At 41.5% G+C, this 27,893-nt stretch overlaps 1 protein-coding gene across 9 annotated transcripts in view; it reads right to left on the bottom strand.

The window, feature by feature from the left end:
• Nucleotides 1–27,893, bottom strand: part of myocd (myocardin) — a 647,048-nt gene that overhangs the window by 192,151 nt on the left and 427,004 nt on the right. For 7 of the 9 annotated variants that reach the window (XM_059948795.1, XM_059948785.1, XM_059948789.1 and 4 more), the window contains one exon: nucleotides 26,545–26,790. The exons of the other annotated variants lie outside the window; for them this stretch is intronic. In XM_059948795.1, coding sequence (XP_059804778.1) covers nucleotides 26,545–26,617 — 73 coding nt within the window. In that variant the 5' untranslated portion in view covers nucleotides 26,618–26,790. The remainder of the gene's footprint in view (nucleotides 1–26,544; nucleotides 26,791–27,893) is intronic. 9 annotated transcript variants of the gene reach the window in all.

The following is a 27,893-nucleotide window of genomic DNA, read 5'->3' as shown; positions in this document are numbered from 1 at the left end:
CCCTTTGTTAGAAAGAGTCCCCATGTGGCGAAGTTTCGTACAGGTCAAGTCTATCAGGTGGTCGAAACTGTCGCTGCGATCTACGTAGCACCGACTGTGATTGCACCGATGCCGGCAACATTGGTGATTGCACAGGAGACGGAGGTTGTGCTGGTTCCAACTCATGCATGTGCGAGGCACCTGGTATAGAAATGTCATGAGGAGTCCATGTAGGGCCTGGTGAGCGCGGTGTCACCTCGGGTACAGGGTTCATAGTTACCGGAGAGTGTTCAGGGTAGTGGTCTGCTGCACCTGCGGGCGCCAGGTCGCGGATGGAGACCGTGTCCTCCCGCCCATCAGGTAAGACCACGTAAGCATACTGGGGGTTTGCATGCAGAAGGTGAACTGTCTCAACCAGCGGGGAGTATTTATTGCTCCTCACGTTTCCGGAGCAGCACTGGCCCCGGGGACGTCAGCCAAACTGATAGAGCAGTCCCAGTGACAGACTTCCTGGGAAAAGAGAATAGGAGTTCGTGAGGGGGGGGGGTGGGGCCACCATCCGACCACCTGGGCCCTCCAAGGGCTTGTGCTTGGCTCAATGATCCCCTCCCTGAGCAGCCACTGCACCGGTTTACAGTTGGGGTCAGGTTGGCGAACAGCGGCATGGGAGGGACCTCGAGAGTGGAGAGACTGCAAGTGGTGTCGGTAGCGCAGCTGTCGTGTTGGATGGGATGTGTGTGTCGCTGTGTGTGTGTGGTCAATAGTGATGAAGTCCCACAGAACTGAGGATTCCGGACAGTGAGTGGTGGGAGGGGCCCGTCATATGCCATAGTCACACTTTCGAGATGGCTCTGGAAGTCCAGCCCCAATAGCACAGGTGCGCACAGATTAGGCATGACCAGTAGCGCAAAGTTCCGATATTCTGTGCCGTGCACCACCAATGCCGCTACACAACCCACCCGGATGTCTGTGGAATGCGACCCAGAAACCAAATGGATCTTCTGACTTACTGGCTGCGTTGCGAGTCCGCAGCGTTGCACTGTGTCCGGGTGAATGAAACTCTTAGTGCTGCCCGTGTCAAACAGGCATCTAGTCCTGTGCCCCTCCACCCAGATGTCCATCATGGACCTTGCAGGATGTAATATGATGGTCACTCACTGCTGGTTCCTTCTTCAGTCAATAAAAGCCGATATCTCGCCTTACGTCTCAGAGTGAGTTATTGATGGTGCATCAATTTTATTGACTGAAGAAGGAACCAGCAGTGAGTGACCATCATATTACATCCTGGAGAATGAGGCAGAGGATCAGACCTCGATCGCCTTTATACAGGGCCTGTGGGAGGAGCCACAGGAGCAGTCAGAAGGGGGTGTGACATAGTTCACCACACAAGCATTGCAAACTTCAAGCCTTTGACTCAGGTACATACAATAACTGTGCTATTTCACATCAATAACAAACTTAAAAGCAGCATTTCCTACCATAGTGAGAGTTTTATTTACCTTATTTATTGAGATTCAGTGTGAAATAGGCCCTTCCAGTCCTCTGAGCCGCACTGCCCGATTTACACCTAGTCAAGGAACAACTTACAATGACCAATCAACCAATACACCTTTGGACTGTGGGAGGAAATTGGGATACCCAGAGGAACGCTTGAAACTTCAGTTTTCAACAATAATTGCTACTTCAATTTGCAGATCAGATTCAGCTTCGCCTTACCTTGGGGAAATGGGCAGAGTGCAAAGAAGGAACCACACATTCTGACACAAGATGGGCCAGTGAAGTACCCGCATTAAGTAACAGGATGTTTCCAGGTCCCACGGCAAGTGGGCCCAGTGTACTCAGACATTTCTTGATTTTATAGGGATTAAATTGAAGTAGCTGAAGCCTGCCTTCAGTGATGGTGAATATCATTGGTTACCCGATAAGTCAGGTGTTCCCACCTTTTTTATGCCATGGACCCTTACCACCAACCAATTGGTCTGTGGACGCCAGGTTGGGAACCCTTACTTGAAACCAAAATAAAAAAAACCCAAAAATCTTGGGCTTAAAAGTATTCACTGATGTTACCACCACTGCTTTCTGGAATAGAAGATTCACTACCATCTAACAGAAGAATTCCTTTTCTCCATCTAACACAGTGACCCATATTCTGACATTATGCCTCCCCTCCTTGATACCCTATGAGGGGAAGAATTCTCTCTGAATGGATGAAATTGAGGGGAGATCTGACAGAGGTTTACAAAATTATGAGGGGTATAGATAGGGTAAATGTAAGCATGCTTTTTCCATTGAGGTTAGGTGAGACTAGAACTAGAAGTCATAGGTTGAGGGTGAGAGTCAGGGGTGAAATATCTAAGGGGAACATGAGGGGGAATTTCTTTACTCAGGGGGTGGCCAGATAGTGGAACAAGCTGCCACCAGAAGTGTTGGACCTGGGTTTGAATTCAGCATTTGAGGGAGGTTTGGAAAGGTACATGGAAGGGAGGGGTATGGAGGGCTATGGTCTAGATGCAGATTGATGGGACTAAGCAGAATAATATTTTGGCATGGACTAGATGGGCCAAAGGGCCTAATTCCATGCTGTAGTGCTTGATGACTATAATTCTATCCTCTCGGCAACTGACCTGCCAAGTACCCCCAAAATCTGATATGTTCAATTTGATTATCAACGAGGAAAGGCTCAGATTTACTCTTCTCTAAATACCAGCTACTTATGTTCCAGGATGCACCAAACAGAACTTCCTCTTAATTGTCTCTCTCCATGGAACTCATCTAAATAAGGAGACAGAAACTATGTCCAGTATCCCAAGTATTGTTTCACTGATGCTCTACGTACAGGCAGAAGGCCTTCCCTACGTTTACCATCCATGCCCCTTACAAGAACTGGCAATATTCCATTTGCCTTCTTAATTACGATGTGTTTATATGCTAACTTTCTAGACGTGTTTCTGAAATAAAGATTCCGAAAGTCTGCAAATAATTCAGACAGCATGCACAGAGATCTAATTTTCCTAGGATATTGCAGTATGCAAGATAGCAGCATAACTGACCTTTGCCTCCTCATCATATTCCCACGATAGCATCAGCTTAAAACATTTACTCCTCTGCTCAATTAACCAAGAAGAAATCTGTAAATCCTATACCGTTTTTGGCACAGTACACGGTACAGTGTGTGGAAACGTTGAATGAAAACAACCTTCACAGGTCAGTAGCTCTTACCATGAGTTTGCCATGTGCACAACTCTTTCACGCTGTGCCATCTTCCAGCCACTAGTGGGAGTCGATAACAATGGAATCAGAACAAGTGGCCACTTTATTAGGTAAACCTGTGCAACTGCTCATGAATGCAAAGATCTAATCAGTCAATCATGTGGCAGCAACTCAATGCACAAAAGCATGCAGGCGTGGTCAAGAGATTCAGAACAAACATCCGAATGGGGAAGAAATGTGATCCAAGTGACTTTGATCATGGAATGATTGTTGGTGCCAGATAGTCTGATTTGAGTATCTCACAAGCTGCTGATCTCCTGGGATTTTCATGCAAAGTAATCTCTAGAATTTACAGAGAATGGTGCGGAAAACAAAAATCAATCAGTGAGTTGCAGTTCTGTGGGAGAGAGGTCAGAGGAGAATGGCCAGATTAGTTCAAGCTGACAGAAAGATGACAGTAACTCAAATGAACACATGTCATAACAGTGGTCCCCAGAAAAGCATCTCTGAATGCACAACACATTGAAACTTGAATTGGATCGACCACAGCAGCAGAAGGCCATAAATATGCGTAAGTATATTCAGTGGCTACTTTATTAGGGGCATAGGTTACCTAATAAAGATACCACTGAGATTATATTAAACTGACCTCTCATAAACACATAGTTTGTACACCTTGAAAGCAGAGAAACCAACATACCAGTATCCAGGTTTATCCACAGAAATAACAACCTGAAAGAGTACTGACAAATTATCAAGATTTCCTGTTATCTGCAGACTCAATCTGCGCTGCTCAGTTGATTCTGTTATTCAAAGGGTGTCCGTGTCGGGCTCTATGTAGATTACTTTTGTGGGACTTCACTAACCCAGTAAAACATTCATCTGCATCAACTAATTCTATTTGCTAAGCACGAAGTGATGGGATTTACCTAAAGCACCAGTTATATATTTAGTCGATGACTATTTCTATTGGTAATTTAGATGAAGGTAGCCAAGATATAATTGATGGCAGATAGCACAAAGGTATGTAGGAAAGTAGATTGTAAGAATGACTAAGAGAGGTTTCAGAGGTTTGTAGATAGTTTCAATGAAATAGCAAGGAACTAGCAAGTGGGGAATAAGGTGGGAAACTTTGAAACTGTTAATTTTGGCAGAAAAATCTATCTAAATGTTTAGAGCCTGCATAACTCTGAAGTGCAGAGGGATCTGGGTGATCTCACACATGATTTGCAAAAGGCAAGAATAGTATGCAAGCCTTGACCACTCTGGTCAGCATGTAAACAAGTAAAATCACAGAACATTACTGTTTGTTGCTATGAGAAATAAATACAAAGTAGGGAGGCTATGCTTCAGTTATAACAAAACATTTGTAAGAGCTTATTGGGAATACCACGTCAAGTATTTGTAAGAAAAGGTGTTAATGCATTTGACACAGTTCAGATAAGGTTTACTAGACTAATACTTGGAGCAGGCCAACTGTCTTATGAGAAGGCTTTAACAGGCTAAGCTTTGATCCATAGAATCTAGAAGAATGAGAGGTGATTTGAATGAAACATAAGATCTAGGCAGGTCTTGACAGGGTTGAGTGCAGAGAATATTTCTTCCTGTCAGAGAACCTAGGACTAGGGGTCAGTATTTAAAAATGAAGAGTTGCCCATTTAAGATAATGCTGAAGTGATTTTTCTTTTCTCTCAGTGTATATTTGGATCTCTCTTCCACTGCAGTGGAGCCAAGTCATTTGACATTTTAAGGCAGATAGAGACAGCCATTTGATAAGGGAGGGAAAGATAAACAGAAGGCAAAAGTGGATTGCAGTCAAATCAGCCATAATGCTATGAAATGGAAAACGGACAAATGTCCTGCTTCTGCTAATGATTAGTATGGTAACATGCTTTACTGTCATCTGTGCCACTGTTTTCAGACTGTGTTACCTAGCGTAATCTGTAGAAGAACGTCTTCAGATATGCTGTAAGAAGATAATGCTGACCCAGATACATTCGCTCAGCTCCCATCTGGTCCTAATTGCTCACTCCACACCTGGCTCTCAGATGGAAAACAGCACATGCCAGTGAGCGTGGAACACTGTGCCATCCTGAACACAACTGTTTTCCAGGACGTTTCAGCAAACATTGCAGTTCCACCTTCCCACCAACCCCCACCCCCGCCTCATAATACAATTTCTTGGATTCCTAGGTAAACTAACAATAGGATTGTGTCAGTTAAAATTAATCATAAATATTGGGGACTACAGTTGGTTTTACTATTGACTTGTGAACTTTGCGTGTTAGGATTATTGAATCCCTCTAATACCATCTGCATTATAGGAATATCCTGTGCTGTAACATTGCTGTGTTCAGTTAAAGAAACTCAATGGTGTTAAATGTCATCCAGGCATATCTGTAAATAGTTCAAAGTCTGGCAATAAAAACAAGAGTAACTCCACTATTGCAGCAAGTGGAAAAATCAATATTAACTCACGTCATGAAGACTGAGTAAGTGGCCAGTGTCTCTGAACTGTCCAATTAACCAGTCATGCCCGGCAACATTTTTTTATGTTTATTAATGTTAAAATTTATTGCCAATATACTTAGGCAAAAGTACATTAGACACATAGATCACTGTCAATGTTAGCTGGGGACTCAAGATCCACAGCAGTTTTATCACGCACATTTCTTCAACTCCAGAGCCACGCAGTACAGATTTGGGAGTGTGCCTTTAAGATGACATCACTAGCACAGAGAGAAGACCGGTTACATGGTCTTGGTCACACCCTTGTGATGCCACTCAAGCTAACTGCCAATCTCTCGCGGAAGCCCAGGAAGAATAACTAAAGCCAAGTGCTAACAAGACGCTGGTATCCAATGAGATCTGGCATGATGTCTTTTAATCCTGAAATATTTTGACACAGATTAGGTGTGATTTCCTCCTCAAACCCCTCCTAATTTCTAAATCATAGTGCATGCAAAACTGGAGGGTAGAAGTCAAAGCTGCACGACATCACAACACATGTAAGGCTAAAGAATATTACTGCGTACTCCCTCCCAACACCAAAATGCAGTCATAATTACTTTATCTGAAAGCTTGATGCTGCAACATTAAGAGCCAGATTTAAGAGAAGATAAAGATTAGCTTTATTTATCACATGTACAGCAAAATGCGGCGTTTGTGTCAAATCAAATCAGTGAGGATTGTGCTGGGAGCAACCAGCAAGTGTTGCCATGCTTTTAGCACCAATATAGCATGTCACGCCTAAACTGCACTTCTTTGGAATGTGAGGAAACCAGAGCATTTGGAGCTAGGAATTTGACAGGGCCACGGGGACAATGTACAAACACCTTATAATGGAGGGAATCAAACTTCAGTCAGTGAGATTGTAAAGCTGTTTTGCTCCTGCATAAAACAACCGTGACACTACTGTGCCTCCCCTCTATGCTACCGTGCCACCCTACATGATTACTGGGCTTAATGCCCCAAATGCAGGCAGAAATAAGGACATTGGTTATATTTAACGGTTGATAGGCTCTTAACTAGTAAGGGCATCAAAGGTTAGAATGGGGTTGAGAGGGAAAATAAACCAGCCGTGATCGAATGGTAGAGCACACTTGATGAGATAAATGGCTTGCTTCTGCTCTGATGTCTGATGGACTCAGAGGAAACCCACACAGTCACAGGGAGAACTTGCAAACTCAACACAGAGAGAATCAAAGCTAAAGACTGATGCTAGGTCGCTGGAGCTGTGAAAGAGCAGTTCTTCCTGCAGCTGTGCAATCTGTCTGAAACCCACAGTGCTCATGAAGCCATAATTAAATACCCTAAACTGTAAAAACAAAAATAAAAGCACAGTTCTTAATTGTAGATTTCTACACACACATAATAATCCAGGTGAGTTCACACCTCAAGTAAATATCTGGAATGTACCCTATTAAACAGCATGTGTTACATGTAAAACATGTTGCCTTCTGCTAACTACATGTTGAAAATTACTTCAGATTGAGTAATGTTCCTAAATGAGTTATCCAGTGTGGAAGAGAAAGTGCATACATGTTAGCATGTCAACAACACGGCCCTTTGACTAATTCTTACAGTACTACAGCCGTAAGCTGTTCGTTCTTCGTATGACTAGAGGGGCAGTATCATGCACACGTTCTGAATCCCCATTGATATTGTTGAGAGTAGTTATCCATTCTTCACTTACATACAGAGTTGGTATTTTGCTAACAATGTGCAGATGACCATCAACCAGAGTCCGACCTCTAAAAGCTTAGCAAAACACTGTTGTTACTATCAATGAAATGGGATGCAAGACAGCTATCTTCAGATGTTTGACTTTTCATCATGGCTGCATTCTACAACAGCACATTACTTGAAAACCACCTGTTACTGCAGCACAAACTTTCAACAATATATTGTTAGCTGAGTGTCGTATTTACTTTTATCTGACCTTTTCCACTTCAGGGTCAGTGTAACCAACTGCAAACCAAATGCACAATCTCAGCTTCCACAGCTGCTACCTCCATCTATAAATATCCAATTGCGCTTTCATGATTCCAACCTTTTTTTTCCAAAGGACTATTGCACAGTATTTGGAAAAAGGTCATAACTGACAGTCCAGAACAACTGTTCTACAATAACCCTGACTGGTCTGACGCAAGGGCAATGACATTCCAGTGAGCTGGACTAAAATTTGAGGACTTTGAAAAATGTAGCTGAGTGACGCTAGCACACACCACGGAAACGATTCCCTTGTTGGAGGAAATGACATTACAGTTAAATGAGTGACATAAACTGAATGTGGATGAGAAGGCGCCCGACAATGAAGTGGAGTGAATAAGGGTCATGCCAGATACTACATGTCTTTCATAACCATTTCTCTGGAGGTATAAATTGAGCTAGAGTAACACTGTCATTTTGCCTTGTTATTAACGTGGGATAAGTAAGGATTATATTAGAGTCATAGAAAAGTACAGCACAGAAGCAGGCTCTTTGGCCCATCTAGTCCATGCCAAACCATTTAAGTTGCCTACTCCCATCAACCTGCACAGGGACCACGGCCCTCCATACCCCTACCATCAATGTACCTATCCAAACTTCTCTTAAACGTTGAAATCAAGCTCGCGCACACCACTTGCGCTGGAAGCTTGTTCCACTCGCTCATAACCCACTGAGAGAAGAATTTGCCCCTCATGTTCCTCTTAAACTTTTTAACCTTTCACCCTTAACCTATGACTTCTAGTTGTAGTCCCACCCAACCTCAGTGGAAAAAGCCTGCTTTCATTTACCCTATCTATACCATAATTTTGTATACTTCTATCAATTCTCCCTTCAATCTTCTACATTCCAAGGAATAAAGTCCTAAACTGTTCAAACTTTTCCTATAACTCAGGTCCTCTAGTCCTGGCAACATCCTTGTAAACTTCCTCTGCACTCTTTCAACCTTATTTACATCTTCCCTGTAAGTAGGTGACCAAAACGGCACACAATACACAAAATTAGGCCTCACTAATGTCCTATACAACTTTAACATAACATCCCATCTCCTGTATTCAATACTCTGATCTACATATTGTTAATGACATTCAGAGGTCCAAAAACAAGGCTGTCTTCAAAGAAGGGAGAAAAACAAATTTTGTTGCAGGCAATAACGATAAACACAAAGATCAGACTCAGTTGAACTTCACGCTTCACATTTAGTTCTATTCACTTTGCAGAGCAGAATGTGTGGATGGAAATAATAAACGGCAGCTAATAGCCGCACTCATGCTTCACGGTAGTAACCAAAGACAGGTTTTTCTGCCAATCTGTTTACCACTTCTTCAAAGCAAAGAAGTGCACCAGCAAACAGGAAGTTGATGATCTAGAGGCAACATTTAAATCTGAGACATAAATCAGTACACATAGAAGATTGGGGGGAGATTTGACAGAGACATACAGAATTACGAGGGATATAGGCAGGGTGAATACAAGCAGGATTTTTTCCTCTGAGATTGGGTCAGACTACAACTAGAAGTTAAGGGTGAAACGTGAAAAATTTAAGGGGAATGTGAGGGGAAATTTCTTCACTCAGAGAGTCATGAGTGGGGGATAAATTGCCAGTGCATGTGAGCTTGGTTCCAACATTTAAGTCAAGTTTATAGTCATTTCGACCATAAACTGCTGGTACAGTACACAGTAAAAACGAAACGACGTTCCTCCGGGACCCTGGTGCTACATGAAACAACACAAAACTACACTAGACTATGTGAGACAGCACAAGGCTACACTAGACTATGTAAAAACAACATAAAAACTGCACTAGACTACCGACCTGCACAGGACTACATAAAGTGCACAAAACAGTGAAAAACAGTACAACAATAAACAAGACAATAGGCACAGTAGAGGACAAATTACAATATAATAATAAATGATGTTGATGTCAGTCTAGACTCTGGGTATTGAGGAGTCTGATGACTTGGAGGAAGAAACTGTCGCACAGTCTGGTCGTGAGAGCCCGAATGCTTTGATACCTTTTGCCAGATGGCAGGAGGGAGAAGAGCTTGTGTGAGGGGTGCATGGGCACACAAAATGCTGGAAGAACTCAGCAGGCCAGCAGCATCTATGGAAAAGAGTACAGTGAACGTTCCGGGCCAAAACGCTTCAATGAGATTTAAGAGATGTTTGGATAGGTACATGGATGATAGGCAAATGGAGGGCAGATCGATGGGAGCAGGCAGGTTAAATGGTTTCAAATGGACTAGATGGGCTGAAGGGCCAGTTTCTGTGCTGTACTTTTCTGTGACTCTATGATTGTAAAATACCCGCCAAATGTACCAGAGAAACAATGCAAGCAGGTTTTCAAGATTTGGTTCTGAGGCTTCCTGCCAAAGCAGTAGTGGAAAATTGGGAGAACCACTGCAAACTATTCAAACTCTTTTATCTAGTCTCCTAATTCGAAAACTATACTAAAGGAGTTGGTGGTGAAATAAAAGATCTAATAGTTTGTTTTACAGGCAAGATGCATTTTAAATAAACTACAACATACTGTTTACTAAGTGCTTTTTGTAATTGTAATGAAATATGAATTGTATGATCTAATTACAAATGCTGCCTGATGTTCCTGTATAATCTGTTGCTCAGGGCTTTGTTAGCCCTCTAAGACAATAAAAATCTGTTTTGAAACTGTTCCTCTGAATTTTCTTCACTGCTGTTTCAGGTTATGTTGGCATCTGTATTTAATTCTGTGTTTATATCAAAGTAAGATCAGCCTGGAATACATTGATTTGGACACAGAGTTCACTCTTACATATTACAACAACGACAGCAGGGAAATTCATGGTGATGGCAATAGTTTGGGTGTTGATCACAATCTTCAGATGTTGCAGAACTATCTTCTAAAAAAAAGTGTCATCTTCACCAGAGAACTTGCAGCTCTGGTGCTAACCTTTACTTGAACATCACTACTTCAGCTGAACGCAAGCTTTGTTAGTTTTTGGCCACATTCATGCCTTGCAGTATTCCAGCTGGCAGCCAGGTGGGAATGGAGAGTCTAGGACTTCACTGTTTGAATTGCCCCTCCTGCTGGTTGTTAATGGAAGAGTGACTCCTGAGACCCCAGCAGATCCAGGTGCCTGGTGCCAACAGTATGAACAGCTGGGAGCAGAAACAGAGCTAAAAATGCAAATGCCCAACCTGTCCCAAATTGTTCGATAGCAATCACACCTCGTCATTGAAATATGTATACAAAACTGACTGAAAGTTATTATGGCAGTGAATTACTTCTTTTGGCTTTTATATAAAGTTCAGTGTAGCTGTTTAAATAAATAAATGCTTTTGGCAGCAAAGTGCTGCACTTAAGCCTTTATAGGTGTACCTGATACTCTCGTTGATGCCAGTGTGTCTCTTCCAACTTGTATTCCATAGAAAAGTGCCAAGAATAAACCCAGAGCTTCATTACATCCTTCAATTAATCTATACCAAAGGCAGCTCCTGTCTCTCTACTGTACTCACTTTAATTGACTCCACTCCCTTATGTACCACATCACTCAGTCTATATTAATCCATAGTTTGCACTATGTTCCATGAAAGATGGGTTTATGGATTTGGTAAAGTAATGCCTGTTGACAGTGGTATCCAATGTTCATATATGTACATTTACAGAGACACTGTACAAGGTTTAAAAGACTATTAAAATCTAATAACTTCATCAAAAGCAAAATTAAGTAGGTAATTTGTAATGAAATATGAATTGTATGATCTAATTATAATACAAATGTAACCCTGTATTGTGTTTAAATATAGCCTGGACTTTAAAACTAAAAGATATCTTGGGGTAAATATGATAACCAATAAACAGGTGCAAAAGTCACGATGCAGGTTTAACCTTCACCCACCACTTCTGTACAAGATGCTTCATGCTGTCTACTAATTACCATGATTAAAGTTACAACCAGCAGTTAATTGTGATCACAACACTACTGGGTCATCATAAAAATTTGTCTGATTTATTGAATTCAAGAAAGAAAACCTGTTACTCTTACTCAGTGTAATTTTATGTGATGGAATTATGGACTAAAGTGACTGACTCCTGTAATAGCTAGCAAGCATTCAGTTGTACCACTATCACATCATCAGAGCATAAAATGTCTAAAACCACACGGTATTGATAAATGTGCTGAACTTAGTCAATGCAAACGCATCCCTGGCCACTCTGGCATTGTAAAGTTCTCTCCACCAACATAGGGGAGTAGTGTCCAAATTGTAAGAACTGTGTTATATACTTTGAACAACATGCTTGCAGTCAAAGAAACATATTTTACAGATGATCTGCTGGACTCCTTCATCACAATATTGACCCACAGAAAAAACAAAGCCACCCAAGTGGGCAAGGCATTGGGAGCACGGAGGAGATAGCTTCCAAGTATCCCAACATTGATGCAAGAGCCCATGAAAACCTGTGGACAAACAAACTTGCCACTTACCATGGCATCTCAGCTGATAAATCAGCACTCCTCCATGTTGAATGGTACATCAAGGACTGAAAGAAGCAATAGAACAAAGTGTATTCTGGGTGAAGAACTTCAGGTAATTCAAAAGCTTTGCAATGCTTAACTGAATAACTATCCATTAAACTCTCAGTCCCGTAAATGCCAGGTATGCCCAACAACAGCTGGGTTGAGTACAATTCAGAAATTTCTCTGTTTGATGAATGTGAAGTTCAAGTGTACCTCTGTCAATTTTAATACAGTCATTCAAACCAGACAGATTAAAAGAGATAATAATTTGAGTATTTATACAGTTTCCCTGGTTTATTTATTTACCTGCTGCTTGGTATCTCTTAGAAATACACTGCTAAAAGATGGATCAAATGACTACTGCTCTCGGTATACATTAACTTTACAGTGATTTGCAGACTTCTTTATTCGAACATCCAAAATTAACCTATTTGCCACTCACTTTCTTTTCTTCAGGTTTGGTGCCTTACGCTGCTAAGGAGGCTTTCACTTAAAAGGTTAAATGAAGGTCTTAACTGGTTTCTCAGGGTGTATCAAAAAATCATAATTAATTATGTTGATGAACAGGTTAATTATCCTTGATAACGTGATCGAAGTTTATCACTGCATCAACACCATGAAATGAAACAGGATTGCATGTTTAGTACCACATAGTTCTTTGTGGAAGTTTGCTGGGTATAGATCAGCTGTATTTTTTCCTGCTTTACAACAGTGATAGTACTTCGAAAGTACTTCATTGCTACAAGCCCTCTGGGATGTTCAGAATTGCAAATAGTGTTATTAAATGTACGTCTGCCTGCCTTTCTCTCTCTGTCTCCTTTACCTGCAGTGCTTAGTACAAACTTACAATCATACAGCAATATTTCAATCTTTTTTTAAATAAGGAAACCCAAACTTAACTTATTCTCAACAAAGTACAAGAGAAATGCCAGCTGTTAGTCACACCAGCCTCAACTATGTATGTCTGGAATGGGAGAAAAAGTGCAAGATGTCAAAATAAAGAGACAGCATGACAATTTTTTCCTTGATTTACCGAATCTATTATTAAACTACTAGAATCTAGTTTTCTTCTGAAGTGGCCCCTTGGTTAAAAAGTTCCAACTTGCTCAAAAACATTGTGTGCTCCCAAAAGTTTATTTAAATACTGCATAATATGTTCATAGAAGGTGTTCACCTCTGCTTTGAGATTCTTTCGTTAAATGCTTTTAAAATGACTTGCTTTTTGCTTGTGTTTTGGAGTGAACTCAATCTGGAGATTATGTTAATGCCCATCGCTTATATAATGAACTGTCTGTTTAGCCACTAACATTCTTTTTGCCTTTTTCTAGGTTAAGTCACTGCAATAAAAAAATCTATTTGTCGGAGATTTCATTACCTGTCAATTTATCTTATGGTTACAATTAACAAACAGTATCAACTTGAAGCTTCAGAATTCTTCACAGGAGTACCACAGCTTACACAGCTTTAATAATGTAAACATAACCTGCTTACAAGGTTAGGTTAGTCTGCCAAAATTTGATGATTATCATTCCCACATTACAACTAATGTTCCAAAAACCAGCACCAAACCTAAGGTGAACTCACAGTGAGGTGAAAGAAGATGAGATTTTAGCATTAAATATTTTGGATCTATTTCAAAAAGTCTGACCAGTTTTTGAAACATCCATCCTGGCAGTTACTTGAGAGAACTGGAAGAGGAATGAAAACCTTTCAACTTTTTATAAGAGCAATGTGTGTCCATTGAGTTTCACACAGCTCTTGAGTACAGATGGACACAGCATGGTACTGGTGCCATCTCCTGGCTCTCCAGTTAACTTATAGTAAGAAAGCCTCTTTCAACTGGCAACATTACAGATTGCAAACTTCTTAATTAGATAATAAGCTGCACTGAAGGTTCACTTATTAAATGATTGGTATAGAAAATTTTGATTTTTAATTAAATATCAAATGATATTTTCTTATATTTTAAAGTTCCCACTATTCCTTCAGTTTTTTTTGTTCACCAGTTCTGAGCAGGTAAGCTTTGCAAAAGCTTATCTTCTAAAGGAGGAACAGAAGAGGAGTCAGGCAGAGATTTTACTTAGAAATAGCAACCTACCCTCAGTTTAACACTCCCAGACGCAGGGCTGAAATCAGAAACTCAGTAAATCAAATGAAACCACCTGCAGCAGTGCTGCACACTAGGTCAAAAGTTAACTATGGCATAAGCAATTTCGTTAGAACTGCCATCACTTCAGCTCTCCCAATGACAGGAACAAAGACAAGAGCTTCATCTTTTTTGATTAAATCAACAAACCTTTGAATGGGTATTTTGATTTAATCAAAAAAGACTCCTGATCTTCTGCTTCACTGTTTGCTTGATCATTACCGTACTCCCTATTCACACATATATCTTTCCAAAGAGGGAGATGAGCTCAAAAAAATCTTCCAGAGCATGAATCAAACCAAGCAATTCATAAATTGTCCAAATCTAAGACTGCATAAATGGTCTCTTACTAATGTAGCAGTTCACAAATAGTCTATTACAAATCTAGCATGACACATATGGTCCATTACAAATCTAATACATCACATACACTCTATTACCAATGAAACACAGCACAAATGGCCCATTATAAATCTACTATTAACCAACTGTTCTTTTGCAAGTTCAATACTGTACAAGTAATCCATTACAAACCTAATGCAGGCACTCCCCAAGTAACGAAAAGCTAACTTATGAATGAGCTGTCCCTGCAGACAGTCATTTGGGAGACTTGCAGGATGGATAGGAATGTATTTACAAGTGACTGCAAGATACCAGCATTTGATGTCAGGTGAGTTTAGGGCTCCTCTGCATGCCTTCTCATTTTCTTGAATAAACCTCCAACATCAGTGAATATGTTCGTCACAGATTTTTTTGATTTTTGCCTTAATTAAAAGCCTGTACATTCTAACTGTTCAGGATCCAGTGTATGATGATCCGAGTAAATTCTTTGGGCCTTTAATTTATACCCAGTTTAAGGCTAGAATACGTTGAAATGCCCACAGATAGATGGATGGTGATTTTATGTCAACATCATCTCTTCACAGTTAATGTACCATTTCAAACGCTAATCAGATGTGTTCAAATGCCACTTAAACAATCAGTCTGAAATTCCTATGAAGCTCAAAGCACAGTTAAAACTGTAAACAGCTTGAAATGTGGCCAACCTAGAATGGGTGCGTTATGCCAAGCTAGAAAAATACTTAACCTAAATCCACCAGTTTTGCATTTATAACCTGCTGTTTATCACTCGCGCCTTCAAAATGTCTGAAAAAACAACTTAACATTGCTTCTTATGACTTAGCTATCTGTCCAGCGGTGTCAATGTGTTGAAATATCCAAAATGCAGTCAATTGTGTAAAGTACTAAACAACTTAGATTGTCATTTTTTCACAATCAAATTATTGTTTGACAGAAGGAGTTAGTCCTCAATAATATACTGAGTCTACACCATCTACTTCTCAGGTCTATCCCATCAAACTTCAGAATGCCAGCCATTATGAGTGCTTGAAACATAGATGCATAGAAAACCGACAGCACAATACAGGCCCTTTGACCCACAACGCTGTGCCGAACACGTACTCGCATTAGAAATTACCTAGGGTAACCCTCTATTTTTCTAATTCCATGTACCTATTCAAAAGTCTTTTAAAAGACCCTTTCATGTCCTCCTCCACCACCATCGCTGGCAGCCCATTCCACGCAATCACCGCTCTCTGCGTAAAAATCTTACTCCTGACATCTCCTCTGTACCTACTTCCAAGCACCTTAAAACTATGCCCTCTTGTGTTAGCCATTTCAGCCCTGGGAATAAGCCTCTGACAATCCACATGATAATCATCTTATACACCTTTAACAGGTCACCCCTCATCCTCTGCCGCTCCAAGAAGAAAAGGCAAAATCCTTGTAAATCTCCTTTGCACCCTTTCTATAGTTCCCACATCCTTCCTGTAGTGAGGTGACCAGAACTGAGCATAGTACTCCAAGTGAAGTCTGAAGAGGGTCCTATATAGCTGCAACATTACCTCTTGGTTCTTAAAATCAATCCCATGATTGATGAAGGCCAATGCACGGTACGCCTTCTTAACCACAGAGTTAACCTGTGCAGCACCTTTGAGTGTCCTATGGACTCGAACCCCAAGATCCCTCCGATCCTCAATTGCCAAGAGCCTTACCGTTAATACCATATTCTGCCATCATATTTAACCTACTAAAATGAACCACCTCACACTTATCTGGGTTGAACTCCATCTGCCACTTCTCAGCCCAGTTTGGCATCCTATCGATGTTCTGCTGTAAGCTCTGACAGCCCTCCACACTATCCACAACACCCCCAACCTTTGTGTCATCAGCAAATTTATTAACCCATCCCTCCACTTCCTCATTCAGGTCATTTATAAAAATCACGAAGAGACGGGGTCCCAGAACAGATCCCTGAGGCACTCCACTGGTGACCGACCTCTATGCAGAATATGACCCATCTACAACCGCCCTCTGTTGGCAAGCCAGTTCTAGATCCACAAAGCAATGTCCCCTTTGATCCCATGCCTCCTTAGTCTCTCAATAAGCCTTGCATGGGGCACCTTATCAAATGCGTTGCTGAAATCCATATACACTACATCTTCTACTCTTCCTTCATCAATGTGTTTAATCACATCCTCAAAAAATTCAGTCAGGCTCGTAAGGCATGATCTGCCTTTGAGAAAGCCATGCGAACTATTTCTAATTATATTATGCCTCTCCAAATGTTCATAAATCCTGTCTCTCAGGATTTTATCCATCAACTTTCCAACCACTGAAGTACAACTCACTGGTCTATCTCTACTTCCTTTCTTGAATAAGGGAACAACACTCAGAATCCTCCAATCCTCTGGAACCTCTCCTGTCCCCATTGATGATGTAAAGTTCATTGCCAGAGGCTCAGCAATCTCCTCCTCCATCTCCCACAGTAGCCTGGGGTACATCTTGCCTGGTCCTAGAAACTTATCCAACTTGATGCTTTCCAAAAACTCCAGCACATCCTCTTTCTTAATGTTTACACGCTCAAGCTTTTCAATCCATTTTAAGTCATTGCTACAATCACCGATCCTTTTCTGTAATGAATACTGAAGCAAAGTATTCATTAAGTACCTCTGCTGTCTCCTCCAGTTCCATACACATTTTCCACTGTCACACTTGATTGGTTCTATTCTCTCACGCCTTATCCTCTTGCTCTTCACATATCTGTAGAATTCCTAGGGGTCTTCCTTAATCCTGCTCACCAAGGTCTTCTCATGGCCCTTTCTGGCTCTCCTAATTTCATTCTTAAGCTCTTTCCTGCTCGCTTTATAATCTTCTAGATCTCTATCATTACCTAGTTTTTTGAATCTTTTGTAAGCTTGTCTTTTCTTCTTGACTAGATTTTCAACAGCCTTTGTTCACCACTGTTCAATTACCCTATCATCCTCTCCCTGTCTCATTGGAACGTACCTTTGCAGAACACCATGCAAATATCCCCTGAGCATTTGTCACATATCTGCTGTACGTTACCCTGAAAACATCTATTCCCAATTTATGCTTCCAAGTTCCTGCCTGATAGCTTCATATTTCCCCTTAATCCAATTAAACACTTTCCTAACTTGTCTGTTCTTATCCCTCTCCAATGCTATGGTAAAGGAGACAGAATTATGACCACTATCTCCAAAATGATCTCCCACTGAGAGACCTGACACCTGACCAGGTTTATTTCCCAATATCAGACCAAGTACAGCTTCTCCTCTTTATAGGCTTATTTACAAATTGTGTCAGGAAACCTTCCTGAACACACCTAACAAACTCCACCCCATCTAAATCACCTGCCCTAGAGCAGGGGCCACCAAACTTTTTTGCACCACGGACTGGTTTAATATTGACAATATTCTTGCCGACCGGCTGACGGGTGGGGGGGCGGTGGGGGATGTTAAACATGATCTGAATACAGAGACACTTGAAGGAGGTTCCTTATGTCCAGTCTATTCTGCAACTTAGTTTTTGCGGCTCTCAGCACTTGCTTTTGTCCCACTTGCTCACATTTTTTCCACTCAAAAAACTCAACGGGTTTGTCTTTAAGTGCAGGGTGCTTGGACTCAAGGTACTGAAGCAGTTTTGAGGGCTTTATTGCCTCATTGGACAGCCTGAACCCCAGCCTCCCGCCCGCCCGCTGCCAGATGCCTTGCCCAGGCGAAGCTGGTTATGGGTGGGGTGAGAGCACAAGGTCAGGGCCAGAGGTCCCCGTACTGGGGCCGTGGCAGTCACAGTCCGGAGAGAGCGACCGACCGAGTGAGGAGTGCGACAGGACGTGTGCCTGCCCCCCTTGTAGGATCTATTGGCTGACAAAAGTTTGTCTCGAGGGATGACTTTCAGTAGATCACAGCAAGGTAGCTGCTCTGCTACTTATGAAACGATGAGCCCGAATTAGGTTGTCCGTGAATATTTTAGCACCGGGTTCCCCACGAACATTCGGTGTGCTGAACAGGTTTAGAGGTGGCGCCCATCTGTCCGCGCTCCAGGCCAGTAGCAATGGCACTTCCCGCCGGCCGCACGAGGTGGCCGGTTACCCGAGGCCAATCAGTGATCCCTGGCGTGAGTGTATCACTGCGTTTAGGCGACTGATGACCTCGCATGCGTTCAGTTCAAGAGTGGGCATGACAGGGAATGAGGAAAGGTGCAGCTGACTCATATTGTTTCCTCGCGGCCCGGTAGCACATGCCTTGTGTCTTGGTGATTGGAGACCACTGCCCTAGGGAGGTGCCAATCAATATTTGGGAAATTAAAATCTCCCAGTACAGCAGCCCTGTTATTATTACACCATTCAGAAACTGTCTCCCTATCTGCTCCTCAATGTCCCTGTTACTATTGGGTGGTCTATAAAGAACACCCAGTAGAGTTATTGACTCCTTCCTGTTTCTAACTTACACCCACAGAGACTCAGTAGACAATCTCTCCATGACTTCCTCCTTTTCTGCCGTCATGACACTATCCCTGATCAGCAGTGCCACGCCCCCAGCTCTTTTGCCTCCCTCCCTGTCCTTTCTGAAACATCTAAAGCCTGGCACTCAATGTAACCATTCTTGTCCCTGAGCCATCCAAGTCTCTGTGATGGCCATCACATCATAGCTCCAAGTACTGATCCAGGCTCTAGGCTCATCTGCTTTGTTCATGGTGCTTCTTGCATTAAACTAGACACATCTCAAACCATCAGTCTGAGTGTATCTCTTCTCTATCACCTGCCTATCCTCCCTCTCGCACTGTCTCCAAGCTTTCTCTATTTGTCAGCCAACCGCTCCTTCCTCGTCTCTCCAGTTCGGTTCCCAACCCCAGCAATTCTAGTTTAAATTCTCCCCAATAGCCTTAGCAACATCCCTGCTAGCATATTGATCCCCCTCGGATTCAAGTGCAACTCATTTTTTTTGTACAGGTCACGCCTGCCCCAAAAGAGGTCCCAATGATCCAGAAATCTGAATCCCTGCCCCCTGCTCCAATCCTTCAGCCACACGTTTATCCTCCACCTCACTCTATTCCTATTCTCACTGTTGCGTGGCACAGGCAGTAATCCTGAGATTACTCCCTTTGAGGTCCTGCTTCTCAATTTCCTTCCTAACTCCCTGTAGAATGTTTTCAGGATCTCCTCCCTTTTCCTACCTATTTCATTGGTACAAATATGTACTACGACCTCTGGCTGTTCATCTTCCCACTTCAGGATACTGTAGACGAGATCAGAAACATCCTGGACCGTGGCACCTGGGACGCAAACTACCATCCGTGTTTCTTTCCTATATTCACAGAATTGGCTGTCCGACCCCCTAACTTTAGAGTCCCCTGTCACTGCCATCCTTTTCCTTTCCCTACCCATCTGAGCCACAGGGCCAGCCTCTGTGTCAGAGGTGCAGACACTGTTGTTTCTTTCATGTAGGCCGTCCCCCCCAACAGTACTCAAACAGGAGTACTTATTATTAAGGGGGACAGCCACAGGGGTACTCTCTAGTATCTGACTCTTTTCCTTCCCTCTCCTGTTACCTACTTATCTGTCTCCCGAGGCCCCAGTGTGACTACTTGCCTACAGCTCCTCTCTATCATCTGCTCACTTTCCCTGGCCAATGAATTCTCAGAAACAGCAGGTAGGACAAGTAACTTGTTGATTTTTATTACTAATTGCATTATATTGCTTAGACAGCATAGCAAGGAAATTTCTCTAACTTTCCAAACGGCACCATCAACTGGCTATCTGAGCAGCTAGGTGTAACCATGGTTTGATATAGCATCCAGGACAATGAAGATGTCAGCCAAGATTTCAGCTCATTGCTGGAGTAGGGTTTGAATCCATGTGATTCTGAATCAAAAGAAGGGGCACAAACTACTTCAACAGAACAATGCAGAATGATACCAATCACAGCAATTTTAAACAGATTAATTTTATATTAAGATATATTCATGATATATCTTCAAGTATATCATGGAATAGACAGCTTAATATCTTGGAGATTAAGCTTATAAGATAATGGAGTATAAATAATTAAGGCTATCATTAGAGACACTCTTTGGATTTCTATGATTTGTCATGGAAAATTAACATGTTATTACTTGGCCATAATGTCTCTCTACAACACGTAAATCTTGATATTCTAAAAATATTCTGAGCAGTGAATATCTGGAATTCCTTTGATTATTACCCCTCAGTTTAAGTGGCTTTTGAACCCATCTGACTAACTTGTGAAGTGAAGTGAAACACTAACTGTTCAGGGGTGACTTCTTCATTCTGTGTGAAATCTGACTGTCCCGCATTACAACTGTTTTAATACCATTTTGTCTTGAGACAGCAAAGCTATCAGCACTTCAGGTGATTATAGACACCTCTCTATTGTAGACCACCACTCAGATTCTGAAGCCACATGTTGGTAGCAAAGGCTATCTCCGATATTTCACCGGTACTTGTACGTTATGTTCTAAAACTTTTTTCATGCTTTTGTTACATATTTCCATTCTGAGTGCAAAACGAAATATGGGTGAAGTCTTTCTTGATTCGACAAAGTTCGTTCAAAGCTTATATATATGGGGGGACACAGTAGCGTAGTGGTTAGCACAAGGCTTCACTGTATCAGCGATCTGGGTTCAATTCTCACTGCTGTCTGTAAGGAGTTTGTATGTTCTCCACGTGACACGTGGTTTTCCTCCGGGTGCTCCGGTCTCCTCCCGCATTCCAAAGCCGTACTGGTTGTGAGGTTAATTGGTCACTGTAAACCATTCTGTGATCAGGCTAGGATATAATGGGGGCAGGGATTGCTTTGCTGCACAGCTTGAAGGGATGGAAGGGCCTATTCCATGCCGAAGGTGAAGAGAGATCATGTGAAAGTTTGATAGCTGAGGAATTCTCATGCACTCAAAGGGATACAGAGGATGGGAGTTACTGAGGATGCCATTGATAGTTTCACTCTTGGACATCACAACTTCAAATTTCAATATCAAGTGGGGAGGAGTTGGGTTAGAACCTTAGGGATATGGGGCATGCTGAATGGAGACGAAAAGGTTCACAGAAAATGTCTTAAGTTGAGTGGAGAATTTCCAGAGCCTGTATCCTGGGTGGAGGAAAGTGGAGAAGGAACAGAGTCTGTACCATATGTAGGGAGGAGAGGGACCAAAGACTGTGCCTTGAGTAGATCAGTGAGGGCAGAAGTAATTGCACTGAGATCAGCATGGATCACAGTGGGAAATCCAGGATTTTGACTGAGGCTCAGGGCAGAGATGATTAATGCAGTTAGGTTTGGAGGTCAAAGCTTCCAGTGCATATTTTGTATGGCACAGGGCCAAGCAAATGGGCAACCAGTGGATAGTCAGTGCGTTGTAGGAAGGGCACAAAATGGTTAAAAGTAAACATGCGATTTACATCTCAGGATTCCCACTTCAGGGGAATGAACAGAGGATCTGAGGTGTTCCTGGAGTGCCCAGTATTGGATATTTCTACAGCATGGTCTAGGATCCCCCACTCTGTTCCAAAATCAGTGTGATATTGGAAATGCTACCATCTTGTACATCCAAGTGGTAACTCCATGATGGGCACTTCTGTTGGCCTACAGTGTGAAGATAGATTTTTAAACTGACACAAAATCATCATTATTGAATTTCACTCAGGAAAATAAATGATTCCTGATTGAATAACATTGAAAAAGTTAAAAGTTAACCTGGTGCAGCTTGCTGGCCATAAATGTAATGCCAGGTGGAGTGGTTGAGGCGGTACTTAAAAGACACTTGGACATGCACATTGGATAGAAAAGGTATAGAGGATATCTTAGGGCTCAAATTCTGATAGTTAAATAAAACTCACCTTAGCTAAAGCTCTGAATCTTTGGATCTGAAGCTTACTTTTTAAATCCAGCTTGTTGGAACCTTGTTAACTAGATCATTTAGAGCCTTTGATGTGCATTGGCACAAAGATCAACAGTTAGGCATGTGGAAACTCTGCAAGGCTGTTAGTCAACAAATGAGTTCAGAAGGAAGTCAGGATAAGAGTTGTGAGGTGGGTGAAGAAGAAAGGAAAAGTATTTGACCTACCTAAAAGGGCTGTTCATCGATTGGCTCAGAATTGTGAACTCCCTGTGCCAGGCTGTTTGCTCCAGTGTGACCTCTGGCACAACCTGCTGTGGGTTGTTTGGCTCCTAGCATTCTTTGGTGTGGCTGAGTGTAGCAATGGGATAGAATGTCTTTGAGAGCTGAAGAGGCTTCACTCCCCCACCCCTCCCCCAAGATCGCTATCTGTCTCAGATACCTGCGCAGTTCAGCTTTTGAATGGCTTTGTTATAAACATTCTGATATGCATACGTTGCTTCAAATATTTATTTTTACATTTCAAAATCTAAAAAAAACCACATCTACACACTAAAAATCAATTGAAGCAATCAAAGCTGCCTTAAATAATTAATAAAAAAGAAGTCTAAGTAACCTTTTTCCAAGGAGTCAATATTTCCCACATGTTTAAATGGGCACTGTAGAACTCAATTAACTATAATCAATGTTTCTCGTTTGTGCATAATGAAAATTCTGAAGGATAACTTAATGCAATCCATCACAAGTTCGGTAAATGAATAGTGACTACCTGGTTCAGCTAAGATATTGATAAAGAGAAGCTTTTTATGATACTTATAGACTGGGTATTCTTCTTATGAAAGGCCTCAGACCTAAAATTTTTACTCAGAATTATAGTTAGGTTTATTATCACTGACTTATATCTTGTGAAATTTGTTTCTGTTGCACAGATGCTGCCTGACCTGCTGAATGTTTCCAGAACTCTATGTATTTATTTCATAGTTCCAGTATCTACAGTTTATTGGTTTTCTCCATGGCCATAATTACAACCTCAGAGATATTTCCAGTGAGTCTTTAATCTGAGGAGCTGTAGGATTCTGTGCAAAATTTAAAATGCTTTCCCATTTCCAATGTATGTTATTTACATTTAAAGCAAGCTAAACTTACCTATTGTAAGCTGGAAGACAGGCCATCAACATCTTAGGTATTTTTGATTTCAGTGTCGTGTAGAATTGGATAGGGTCCAGTTCTTTCATGTCAGGCTGCACATATTAAATTATATTTTGACTCAGTCTCTTCTTGCTTTACAATCAACCCATGTCCACACTGAATATGTTCAAATAGGCACAAGACATTGAGGCTGGATAAATGTCCTCTGGTACATTTCTGAATGAGTTCCAAAGCCTCTTTACTAAACAGCCTTCTGTTCAGTGAAGATCAGAGACTCTTCATTAGAGTAGAATGTGCAATCTCAAGGGCGCATTCACATCTTGGAGCTGGAAGTTTCTGAATTCAAATCCCACTCCAAGCATATGAAAATACAATCCAGCTAACAGTTTAGTGATGCACTGATGAAAATACTGTCCTATATAAGAGACGTTACAGATACAAAACATCTCAGGTGGACTTATTCAGAGAAAATTATTAGAAGCCTACTGATATAAATATGCAATTTCATCCTCTTCTAACAGAACCAAAACAAATTACCTGCTCATTTACTTTCTTGCTGTATGAAACATGATATCTATACATAACATGTATTCTTTGCTACTTACTTACACGACTTTGCTTCAATAATCATCGTCAACTGAATTAGTCTCATACAACAATCTGCAGAGATGGGCAAAGATGCATTATCATTATACAAGCAAAGTTTTTGGAAGCAAAGGGTTAAAGTTCAGAGCTGAATCTGACAATAATGTGTGATAAGACCATAAGGCATAGGAGCAGAAAAAGGCCATTTGGCCCAATGTTTTTGGCTCCACCATTTGATCTTGGCTGATTCATTGTTCCCTCTCAACCTCTTTCCCCTGCCTTATCCACTAGCTACTCACTGGGAAGTTACATTTATTCCTACACTCTGTGTCGACAGCAACTGCTGACTCTTCTTTATCTGGCCTGTTTGTTACTTCCACAGAATCAGAATCAAAATCAGATTTATTATCACTGACATATGTCGTGAATTGTTTTGCTTCACAGCAGCAGTACTGTGCGATATATAAATATACCATAAATTATTTATTTATAAGAAAATAAAGATTTAATAATTAAATACGTAGTGCAAAAGTGGTGAGTTACATGGTTACAATGTCCATTTAGAAATCAGTTGGTTGAGGGGAAGAAGCTGTCCTTAAAACAATGAGTGTGTATCTTCAGCTACTCTTCCTCCTCTCTGATGGTAGCAATGAGATAAGAGCACACCTTGGGTGGTGGGGGTTCTTAATGATGGATGCCGCCTTTCTGAGGCATTGCCTTTTGAAGATGTCCTCGATGGTGTGGAGGTGAGTGCTCATGATAGAGTTGGCTGAGTTTACAACCTGCTCTAGCTTTTTCTGATCTTGCAAAGTGGCCCTTCCATACTAGACAATGATACAATCAGTTAGAATGCCCTCCACAGTCCATCTGTAGAAATTTGCTAGAGTCTTTGGTGACATATTAAATCTCCTGAAACTCCTGATGCAGTATAGCTGCTGGTGGGCCTTCTTTGTTATTGCATCAATATGATTGCCCCAGGATAGTTCTACTGAGATATTGACATCTCAGGAACTTGAAACTGCTCACTCTTTCCCCCACTGCTGATCCCTTGATGAGGGCTTGTGGGTGTTCCCTTGACTTACCATTCCAGAAGTCCACAATCAACTCCTTGATCTTCTTGATGTCGAGTGCAAGGTTGTTGTTGTGACACCACTCAACCAGCTGATCTATCTCACTCCTGTCCGCCTCCTTGTCACCATCTGAGATACCGCTGACAACTGTTGTATGATCCGCAGATTTTTACAGATGGTGCTTGTACTTATCCTGACCACGCAATCATAGGGGTGGACGGAGTAGAGCAGCGGGCTAAGCACGCATCTTTGAGATGCACCGGTGTTGACTGTCAGCAAGAAGAATATGTTTTCCTCAAAGAAATCCAACAAGTCATCAGGTAAGATCTCCAAGTACCCAAAATCTACATCCTTTACAGCATTGATTAAACATCACAAGTAAAATGCCGATTAAAAGATAAATTAATTTCCAAACTGATGACCAATCAGCTGATTGATTAAGAATAGAAGTCAAGTATTTGGAGCAAACACCACAATCAACAGTGCACTGACAATGTCTCCTTGACTGGTGATGAAACATTTGCAAATGGATTGCCAAGATCAAAGAACAGCTCAACCCAACCATCAACCACCTGAGCTACACAGTGTCCGAATTATTTCCATAAAATATTTGTTGATGAGAGGTCAGAAGTAACTAGCAGAATCTTAAACACAAATATACTAAACTGAATAAAACACTACTGACTTACAAGATTTTCCAATCACTTCAGTAATTTAGATCCAATTTGCATTACATGTTACTATCAGTTATTAGCTCAAACAGGAGAACTAAAAGTTTTTAACTTTGTAAAACTGCCTTAAGAATACTGGCTCCCTCTGCTTTTGGCAATGAAAGAAAATAAAAATAACCAGTCAAAAAAGGACTGTGTCAACAAGAGTATCGCTCTGAACTATAAATAATCCAGAAATTGGAAAGTTCCCATTTCCAACAAAACTGCCAGATTGGTGGTCCACATTTCTACTGAAAATATTGTTTTAGAAATTATCTTATGTACCTGTACCAGGTGTTTTGAAGTATAGTGCAAATAATCTTTCCAATCCATTGAAACTTTTGAAGGGAAAATATCTCTAAGCATTCTCGTTTCTTGGGTACCGTGCTAACAAAACCTCTGACCTATTCCAAATCAATTGTCTAATTGGTTGACAATTATGAAGAAGCACATCACATATAGCTTTTCCTACATAATCAAACACATCCTACCATTCTTCCGCTCAGTGAGAGGTGGTAGTGGTTGATCTGTCTGCGCAGGCAGATCTTTCATTTCCGAGGTCATGCAGTCACTCTTGGGATTGCAATCTTCTGCCTTCCCAATAACTGGATCAGAATTCTGGTCCGAGCCCACATTTTTCGTCACTCCATTTAACTTGCTCGGAGTGGGAGTTGCTTCCGTTGATTGCTCCACTTTGAATATTTCGGCTCAACAAAATTCATTAAAATTAAGCCAACCTGCAAAATAAAATATATGAGTTATTGGGTAGCTCAGTGTTTCTGTTGCTTGTCTTAACTTTAAGAATAATATATTTTCTTTTCTTAGTTAATGTAGGAGAGTATCTATTCATAATACTATGTTATCCTCAAGCTGGAGGATGAAGAGGGTTAGGGTTGGAGTGTTTATGTCTTGGCTTCAGTAAGCAGTCAAAAATAAAGTCAATTTGCTCTCATTTATCATCAAGAAATAAACTATTTGCTGAAAAAGCAAAAAACTGTGTATTTATTACAGAAACCAAACCAAATTTTCCCAATAAAACAAGCAATTTCTTCCAAAAAATTGACATGTGGAGAACTGTTACGTGCACATTATGTACACAAGATGAAGCTCACCTGCTGATAGCAGCACAGACACCAGTTTAATTGACAGAAGTATTACCCAATTATCTCCATTCTGGGCAAAGTACTGTACTATACACGCAGTGGCAGTTTATTGGGTGCAGGAAATACTAAATAAAGTGGCCACCGAGTGTATTTCTGCATTCTGTGGTGGGGGCAGGGGAGGATGAGGAGAAGCCAACACTTGCCGAGCTTTGTAACACCCTCAGAGTAAGCTTATGAGACTGTGCAGGGCAAAATGGCGTAGAGAATGTGGCAGAGACAGAGAGACAGGAACTGAGCAGCACACATAAAATGCTGGAGGAACTCAGCATCTCTGATGACATTTCAGCATCTCTGATGACATTTCAGGCAGGACCGAAGAAAAAAGCTGAGGGATTTGGAAGGTGGGGGGAGGGGAGAGAGAAAGACAAGGCGATAGAAGAAACTTGGAGGGGGAGGGATGCAGCAAAGAGCTAGGAAGTTGATTGGTGGAAGAGACAGAAGGCCATGGAAGAAAGGAAAAAGGGGGGGGAGGGGAGGTGATGGACGGCAAGGAGATAGCATGAGAGACGGGAAAGAGGATAGGAAATGGTGAGGGGTGAGGGGGGGTTGAAGCAGTTCTGGAAATTTGAGAAATTGATGTTTATGCCATTAGGTTGGAGGCTACTCAAGCTGAATGTAAGGTGTTGCTCCTTCAATCTATGTGTGGCCTTATTCTGACAGTGGAGGAGGTCATGGAT

This window comes from Hypanus sabinus, chromosome 23 (assembly GCF_030144855.1).
Source record: "Hypanus sabinus isolate sHypSab1 chromosome 23, sHypSab1.hap1, whole genome shotgun sequence".
NCBI classification, from domain to species: Eukaryota; Metazoa; Chordata; class Chondrichthyes; order Myliobatiformes; family Dasyatidae; genus Hypanus; species Hypanus sabinus.
Note: the sequence above shows the minus strand (reverse complement) of the source record. Positions and strands in the feature narration are given on the sequence as shown.